At 46.8% G+C, this 7,991-nt stretch overlaps 2 protein-coding genes across 4 annotated transcripts; one reads left to right on the top strand and one right to left on the bottom strand.

Moving 5' to 3' along the window:
- The first annotated feature begins 845 nt into the window (after window positions 1-845).
- On the top strand, window positions 846-5,024 carry LOC117771414 (thyrotropin receptor-like). Of its 2 annotated transcripts, none has more exons than XM_034601710.1 (11): window positions 846-1,306; window positions 1,375-1,446; window positions 1,518-1,592; window positions 1,863-1,937; window positions 2,092-2,166; window positions 2,249-2,326; window positions 2,447-2,515; window positions 2,681-2,758; window positions 2,899-3,087; window positions 3,483-4,221; window positions 4,573-5,024. In XM_034601710.1, the coding sequence occupies exons 1-11, from the start codon at window positions 1,149-1,151 to the stop codon at window positions 4,711-4,713; spliced, it is 1,749 nt and encodes a 582-aa protein (XP_034457601.1). In that variant the 5' UTR covers window positions 846-1,148; the 3' UTR covers window positions 4,714-5,024. The 2 variants fall into 2 exon arrangements, with proteins under 2 accessions (XP_034457601.1, XP_034457600.1); XM_034601709.1 differs by having other exon boundaries at window positions 3,483-4,506.
- Window positions 5,025-5,609: 585 nt separating this feature from the next.
- pomk (protein O-mannose kinase) lies at window positions 5,610-7,985 on the bottom strand. 2 transcript variants are annotated; one of them, XM_034601738.1, is made up of 4 exons: window positions 7,754-7,985; window positions 6,797-7,072; window positions 5,710-6,707; window positions 5,610-5,648 (listed from the first exon to the last, which is right to left on the bottom strand). In XM_034601738.1, the coding sequence occupies exons 2-3, from the start codon at window positions 7,064-7,066 to the stop codon at window positions 5,937-5,939; spliced, it is 1,041 nt and encodes a 346-aa protein (XP_034457629.1). In that variant the 5' UTR covers window positions 7,067-7,072; window positions 7,754-7,985; the 3' UTR covers window positions 5,610-5,648; window positions 5,710-5,936. The 2 variants fall into 2 exon arrangements, with proteins under 2 accessions (XP_034457629.1, XP_034457627.1); XM_034601736.1 differs by having other exon boundaries at window positions 5,611-5,648; window positions 7,762-7,985.
- Between the last annotated feature and the right edge of the window lie 6 nt (window positions 7,986-7,991).

Below are 7,991 nucleotides of genomic sequence, written 5' to 3'. Positions count from 1 at the left end.
TCGTGGATTGTGTGCATTCGTTTCTCATTGTGTGTGTGTATGTTTTCACTGTCGTTAAAATCTGCCAAAGTCTGTCACCACTTCATGAAGCGTGAAATAACCACGACGCTCTGTAACCAACCATAGTTTCCTAAAGTGTAAGTAACGTAGAATCTGCCGTGGCCACGTAGACGTGCTGCCCCATGAACAAGAGAAGTGTTAACCGCGGCCATACTTCTGTATTTTACATTAACACTCAGTTTATTTCATATTTATTTGGTAATTCATGCTTATTACCAGCATTAATTACTGTGGCAGTATGTGGTACATACGTTTATATTTTAGAAAACAAGATTTAAAAGTGTAAGATACATGTATTTATCTGTTCCACATGGTCATTAGAGCTGAGTAGAAGATTTAAAGTGTCATATTTTGTCACTTGTGTGTAACATGACCCACAATGCTTTGCTTTTAGATGTAGGAGTGTGTTGAAATGATGTAAATACACCATGAAAACCTTCAGCGCTGTGGTTTCTTATTAAATATTCAATCAGCTCTGTGCTTTCAGTCTGAATGTTTCTGATCACTGAGCCACTGAGTTCATAAAGACTCTTCATTCACTTTCACATTCCATCACACGGAACCTTCAACACAGAATTACAGGAACAAACATTCGTCTTTTCATTTATTATTATTGTTCTGTGTGTGAGGACAAATGTCTGAGTCCGAGTCTCAGTTTTCTGGATCTTCTCCTGCAGCCTCCTGGTAAAATGTGTGTGAAGTGTCAGAGTCCATGTGAGGACACAGCAGGGACATGTTTTCTGACAGGGACGAGTGTGAGGGACAGTCTGGTCCTTGTGACGTTCTAAGTTAAAGCTCTTTATTTACTTCAGGTTTATTCAGAGTTCATCGATGCTGCTGAACAAAGGGATTTAAAGCAAAGTCGGGTGAAATGGATAAAATAAAGAAGAGTTGAATTTAAACCTAAGCTGACGACATCTGTATGAAACAGACACATTGTTTACCTGTTTTATTTTGAAGGTCCTAACCAGAAGTGGCAGCTTGTTAAATCTGATCCCTCTTCACCAAACTCTTCCTCCTCCTCCTCTTCCTCCTCCTCCTCCTCCTCCTCCTCTGTCTCTGTTCAGCATCAAATCTCTGCTCTGACCATGAATCTGAGTCTCCTGTCCGTCCTCTCCGTCCTCGTCCAGCTGTGTCTGTCTGTGGATCCCTGTCCAGCTGAGTGTCGGTGTGACTGGGACGTCCTCAGTGTGTCCTGTGTGGGAGCTGAGCTCTGGCCTGGTTTCCACTCCAGCACTCAGGAGGTGTAAGTGAAAGCTGCTCTGACTCCGACCTCCGCTCCGGACTCCAGTCTGAGATGTGCTTGTGTTTCAGGTGGCTCGTCGGGTCCAGACTTTCCTCTGTTCCTCAGAACGCCTTCGTCAACCTGCTCAACGTCTCTCACATGTAAGACTCTCTGTGTTTCATCCTGGGACTTCATCACAGAACTGGCTTTATGTTGTGACTTGTGTTTTCAGATACATCTCTGAGGATGATTCTTTAAGACGCCTGGAGAGACATTCTTTCCACAACCTGTCCAGACTCACACACATGTACGTAACAGTTTTATTAAAGCACCACTGTGTCACTTTGACTGAGCAACAGCGCCCCCTGCAGCCACACATGATGATTAACTCTATATATCTCATTAAAGTAGGAGGTAGAAAGTCTAGAAGTTCTAGAAACAAGTTAGTGAAAAATTACACTCACTGCAAATCTGGTGGAACATGTGGCTAAACAGCAAGTATAACAAGCAAGTGTGTGTCTGTGTCTGTGTGTGTCTCTGTGTGTGTGTGTGTGTGTGTGTGTGTGTCTTCTAACAGACAACTAACTGGCATCAGAACTCTGTCGTTCATCGACCAGGAGGCGTTTAAGAATCTTCCTAATTTAACGTACCTGTAAGTAAATGTGATTTTCTTGCTTGTAGTTGTTTTATATAACGACAGATAAAGTGTGTGTATAACCATGAAGTGTGTGTATAACCATGAAGTGTGTGTATAACCAGTGTGATGTGTGTGATGTGTGTGATGTGTGTGATGTGTGTGGACGCAGGGGGATCAGTAACACAGGCCTCACCTCGTTTCCTACACTTCATCATATTCAGTCCACTCAAGAGGATTTTATCCTGTAAGTTTGAAATGTGTTTTACTTCTGAAGTATGTGAAAGCTGAACTGGTGTAAACCTGTAATGCTGGTCTGTGGTTCCCAGGGAGATAGTGGAGAACATGTTCATACAAACCATTCCTGCTAATTCCTTCACTGGGATATGTGACAACGCTCTGACTGTGTGAGTTCAGCTCCAGGTTTTATCTGTCAGATCATTTGAAGTCAGATTAAGTCCGAAGTTGTACCAGTACATTTAGATTTGAAGTGTTTGGTGACTTCACGTGTGCTCCTCTGGTTCCAGCCTGTTGAACAGTAACGGTGTGAAGGAGATCCAGAGCTACGCCTTCAACGGGAGCCGGCTGGAGGAAGTGTGGGTCTATTAGAATCTTAATGAGGAGCTCTTCTGTAGGGACAACAGCTCTTATTGATATTTCTAATTGGCTGGCAGTCTGAGTTTAAAAGGTTTTGATGAAGTTTCGTTAGGATGGTTGATCAGTAATGATTTGAAAAGCTCAGATCTTTGTCCTTCCTTCAGGTATCTTCACAGGAATGTGGATTTGGAACAAATCGATGAATTTGCATTTGACGGTGTCATTCACGGCCCAACTCACCTGTGAGTCAATACATGAGCAGAGAAGAAACCAGTAAATCTTACTGGGGTTTTCTGAAGTCACATAATATTCTTGCATTAACCAGTAGCTTTATTTTGAAAACGCTTGATGTCTGAATGAATGGATGTGTACTCTTTGTCAGAGACCTTTCAGAAACCCAGGTTCGCTCTCTGCCTTCGAGAGGCCTGCAGACCATTGAAAAGCTCCGGGCTGAGAACACTTGGGCTCTTAAAGTGCTGCCCCCCCCCAGCGTCTTTCTGCATCTCCAGAGCGCCGCGCTGACTTTCCCCAGCCACTGCTGCGGCCTGCAACTGCTGAAAAGATGGAGGGGGTGAGGCGGAGAAAAGAAAGTGTTGGGAAACTTCTTCTTCTGTGTTTGCTTCCCTCCTGAGTTCGTCCTTCAGATTCCAGACGAGCCACCAGCTCTTCAGCAGGGGAATCATTTAGTTTGAATCTGTTTTCTCACTTTATTGAAAAACTACTTCAGTTCTGAATCTCTCATGAGCATCAATGATATATATAATTATATATATATATCACACAAACAGAGGAAGAGCAGGGTGAAAACACAACCTGGTGATAAATGACTGTGATGAAGGTCGGATTAAACCTTAATAATAATAACAATCCATTTTATTTAAATGTATAACGAGCTTCACGTTTCACATAATCTACTTTATGTTGAGGATAAACTTTGTTCTATATCAGATCTCTTCTGTCTTCCAGACACACGGAGGCGGTTTTCTGTAACCTGACCCGCGGCGCTCGAGAACAACTGCAGGGATCCTCAGCAGCTCTGTCTCCGGAGTACCTGGGTCATTACTACGATGCCCCCACGTGTCCGACCGCACCGCCTCAGGCCGACGGAGTGTTTTACGTGGAGTTGGCGACGCAGCGTCTCACTGAAGGGTTTGACTTCTCGCTGTGTAACGAACTTCACGCAGATGTGGGCGGCCCCCTGTGCACGCCCCTGCCGGACGCCCTGAACCCCTGTGAGGACCTGATGAGTCAGGGGTTCCTCAGGGTGCTGGTGTGGCTGGTCAGTCTTTTGGCCATTTCAGCGAACCTGCTGGTGATCTTCATCCTGCTGAGCAGCCGACAGAAACTGTCCGTCACCCGTTTCCTCATGGGTCACCTGGCGTTCGCAGACTTCTGTATGGGGACGTACCTGCTGCTCATCGCTTCCGTCGACCTCTACACTCACTCCCATTACTACCACTATGCTATCGCCTGGCAAACAGGAAGTGGCTGTAACCTAGCAGGGGCGTTATCATTGTTTGCCAGTGAGCTGTCCGTGTACACGTTAACTTTAATCAGCCTTCAGCGCTGGCACGCCATCTTCTTCGCCATGAGGCCAGACAGGAGGATGAGGCTACGCCACGCGGCCGTACTGATGCTCGCCGGCTGGTTGCTGTGCGTGATCCTCGCTCTGCTTCCTCTGGTTGGCGTGAGCAGTTACCAGAGGGTGAGCATCTGTTTACCGATGGACACGGACACGGCGGCTGCTCAGGCGTACGTGGTCTCCGTCCTGATGATTAACGTCACAGCGTTCGTGGTGGTCTGCTTGTGTTACCTCCACATCTACTGTATGGTGCACAACCCCCAGCACCAGTCCAGCAGGTGCGACACCAGCATGGCCAAACGCATGGCCGTCCTCATTTTCACCAGCTTCCTGTGTCTGGCTCCCATTTGCTTTTACGGTTTGTCTGCAGCTTTCCACCGGCCACTGATGACCGTCACCGATTCCAAGGTGAGACTCTAATTGATCCAGATTTCTGAGTGAGAGAATCAAGTGTGACTCCTGTTTCCTCCTCAGGTGCTGCTGGTTCTTTTCTACCCTCTCAACTCTTGTGCTCACCCGTTTTTATACGTTATCCTGACGAAAGCCTTTCACCGAGACATCCGGATGCTGCTGAGCCGGGTGGGACTGTGTCAGTGGAGAGCACATCTCTACTGAGGTATCACCCCCCCCACATCCCAGAACAGAGGTTCAGGACTCACCAGGCTGCGAGACGCCCTGACGCTGCCTGGACATGGGATCACTCTTTTCATGTGGTTGTAGATTTGAAGAGCAACATTTTCTCTCCTATATAAAGGAAACTGTAAATGTCAATAATCTCCATTATTGGATTCACTGTCGTCAAGTTGAACCAAACCCTCTGTTGCCTATATTTTCATATTCTTGTATCAGAAAACTCCAAGTTAAAGAGTAATGCTGAACTGTAGATCAGATAACAAGACCTAGAGGGCGCTGTTCCTCAGTAAAAGTTACATAGTGTTGCTTTAATGCCTTGTTTTTTAAGTTCCTGGATCAAAATCCAGTTTGATGGCTTCCAGTTCCAAGTTTCTGTTTTCATATTCAGAAATCAATTTGTGTTTGCACAGAAATCCTCAACTTCACACAATTTCATCCACATTACTAAGTTTTATTTCTGCAGTTACGATTTCTGTCCAGCCTCTGAATCAGAGACTTGTGTAAACTGGTCTCGCTCTAGTTTGAAAACTCTGGGTTTGTGTTTCAGTCTGAACAGAAACTGAGACTTTAGTAAACGATGACACGTTCTCTTCCTGATTGGTTCTCATCAGTCAAATGACTCGACGACCAGCAGTGAACACAAAGCGTCGCTAACACTTCCTGTCAGTAACACTTCCTGTCAGTTACAGTTCCACCTCGTCGTCAAAGAGAAATCACTGCTCCTCCTTCAGAGGAGTTTCTGTTACTAAGCAACCAGGAGACGATCCCACATGTTTGTTTACTGATAACGAACCAGAGCGCTCGTGTGGACAAAGGTCATATTAGCTCTAAACAAAAGATGTATTAGTATGGATGTTTCCTTAGAGTGCGTGATGACGTCACGTGTGAAAACAGTAACACAATCCTGATAATGCGTCCTGATAAAAAAATAAAAGATTTTTTCAAGTAACAAAACAGTTTTTATTAAAACTGCAACACTGTCAAACTGTAGCTTGAACATTCATGTATGTCAGTGGCTGTGAGTCTGAGTCCCAAACCTTTACAGCTGGTGTTAAAGAGGATTTAATGAGTCCTGAATCCTTGAGGGTCAGACGACATCTCAGGGACCAAATCTCATCAAAGACTAAAACGTTGAGACCATGTGGGTCAGAAAGTCGACATGTGGATGGTCGTCGAGCTGATCTCTAGTTTTCAGAGTCATTCTTCTACAGCATGTCTCTGATTCCAGCAGCGTCTCGGACCATGCTGCTGTAGACTGATCTGTACACCTTTAAAACGTCCTGAGCCGAGGGCCGCAGCCTGGGGTCCGTCTTCTTACACTCCTCGTGGATCTGAAAGAGATGGAAGTGGACTAAATCTCCTCCGGGAACTCTCCCCATCAGGAACCATGTCACGTCAGGGATCTTCCAGATATCCGTCTTCTCGTCGTACCCGGGCATGAGCTCGTCGGAAAATGGCTTCCCCTCGTTCACGAATGGCCAAAGCTGCTCCGGAGCTACAAAGTCCCCTGTGAGCTCTCTGTGGCCACATCTCACCAACGTGCCTCTGGATTGGTCCACCTCAGGCAGCGCGTCCAGATCGTTGACCACCAGGTGAAAGTCGCTCGTCAGCAGCAACTGGGAGAGCGTTTTCTCGAGGCTGTTGGAGTCGCACATGACCCGCCGCCCGGCCGGGCTGTTGTGGAGGTAATGGAGGATGGAGACGTAGTCCGTCGCCAGCCTCAGTCGTGTTTGCCACGTGTTGTGTTGCTGGTGCTGCTCTTGTGCAAAAACAGCGTCCAAGTTGAGCAAGGAGCCGAGCGGTTGGTGCTCTGTGACCAGGGTGTGGTCTTCAAGGCAAAATCCCACCAACTGCACCACCTGGGGGCCCTGCAGAGCCTGTAGCATGGACAGTCCATGGAGAAAATCCTCCAGGTAATCCAGAGAGGACAGTTTGGACAGCGCCACCTTCTGGGCTCTCCACTCAGCCAGAAAGACCTGAGGACAGCAGAGTGGACGCCGAGGTTAGTGAGTGGAGAGATGAAGCTGCTCTAGAACATCAAAATCATTTTAAAAAGAGCGTCTACCTTCTTCACAGCTCCCTGGCCAATCAGCTTCAGCTTGCGGACTTCTGCTCTTATCTGTGAACACTGGAGCCACGGAGTGCAGTTCTTCATCAACACCATCTTAAAGTGTCGAGGCAAACAGCCGCCATGAGAGGGCGCCAGCAGTTCATCGGTCTGATACACTGACTCCAGATAAAGGTAGATCAAGACGTTGCTCATGAGCAAGGCAGCGAGGCACACAGCCGCCACTGGAACGCCGTGGGAGAGAGTACGACTGCTGCTGCGCCCCATGATGCTCTGCACGTGAAATAAAAAGTAGGAGAATTCAAAGTACAGCAGAGAACATGGAGGAGGAGCTTAAAGCTACACTGTGTAACTTTCATGGAACAGCGCCCTCTGCAGGCACATGCGGCGATTCATTCTTTTGAGCGAAAAAACTAAGTATCAATGTTTTTACATACATTTTTTGATATTTTCTATAGTGTCACTATGATACAGACTAATCAGCCAATCAGAGCGCAGGACTGGCTGAAGGTTCGTAGCAGTGAGGAGCTCCTGTTGTTTACACACGACTGTACGAACTCACGACTACAAGACTCCCGACAAGTAGCTACAAGACAAGTAGCTGGAACTTGGCTTTAAGGGACGTCTGTCGTCATGGCAACAGTAACAGCCACATAGTTTCCTGAGGGAGGGTGGTCCTCACGTGTGGCTGCAGGGGGCGCTGCAGCTCAGTTACATAAATGATTTTCTTCTAAACACGCCCATAAAGATAATTCAAGAGTTCTTCTTGAGAAATACTGAGAGAATCAAACTGCCCCAACAGATGAAACAGCTGTTCAGTCTGATCAGAGAGAGAAGATCAAAGCTTTTCTAACTTTTCTTCAGAGTCTCGTTTGATGTTCGCAGCACGCGCCATGACACCAACGCCAAACCACGACACGAGACAAACACGTGACGTCCATCAGGGACATTCACCAACGTACCTGCGCAACCACCGGTTCACATGGCAACAACACCCGGGAGACACCTCGTCACAGCACCTGTCCCCTGTTAGCATCAGGTTAGCATGATCTCCGTTAGCCTCCGGAACTACAATACAACTTCCGGTCACGTCTTACACAATAAAAGCTCCGGTAAGAAGAGCCGAAGAAGTTGATAAAATAAGAAAATATTTCATTTCATCTTCCTCCAACAGTAAAAGAGCAGAAGTTCA

The sequence above is a fragment of the Hippoglossus hippoglossus genome, chromosome 12 (genome assembly GCF_009819705.1).
Source record: "Hippoglossus hippoglossus isolate fHipHip1 chromosome 12, fHipHip1.pri, whole genome shotgun sequence".
NCBI classification, from domain to species: domain Eukaryota; kingdom Metazoa; phylum Chordata; class Actinopteri; order Pleuronectiformes; family Pleuronectidae; genus Hippoglossus; species Hippoglossus hippoglossus.
This window is presented reverse-complemented; position numbering and strand designations above follow the sequence as displayed.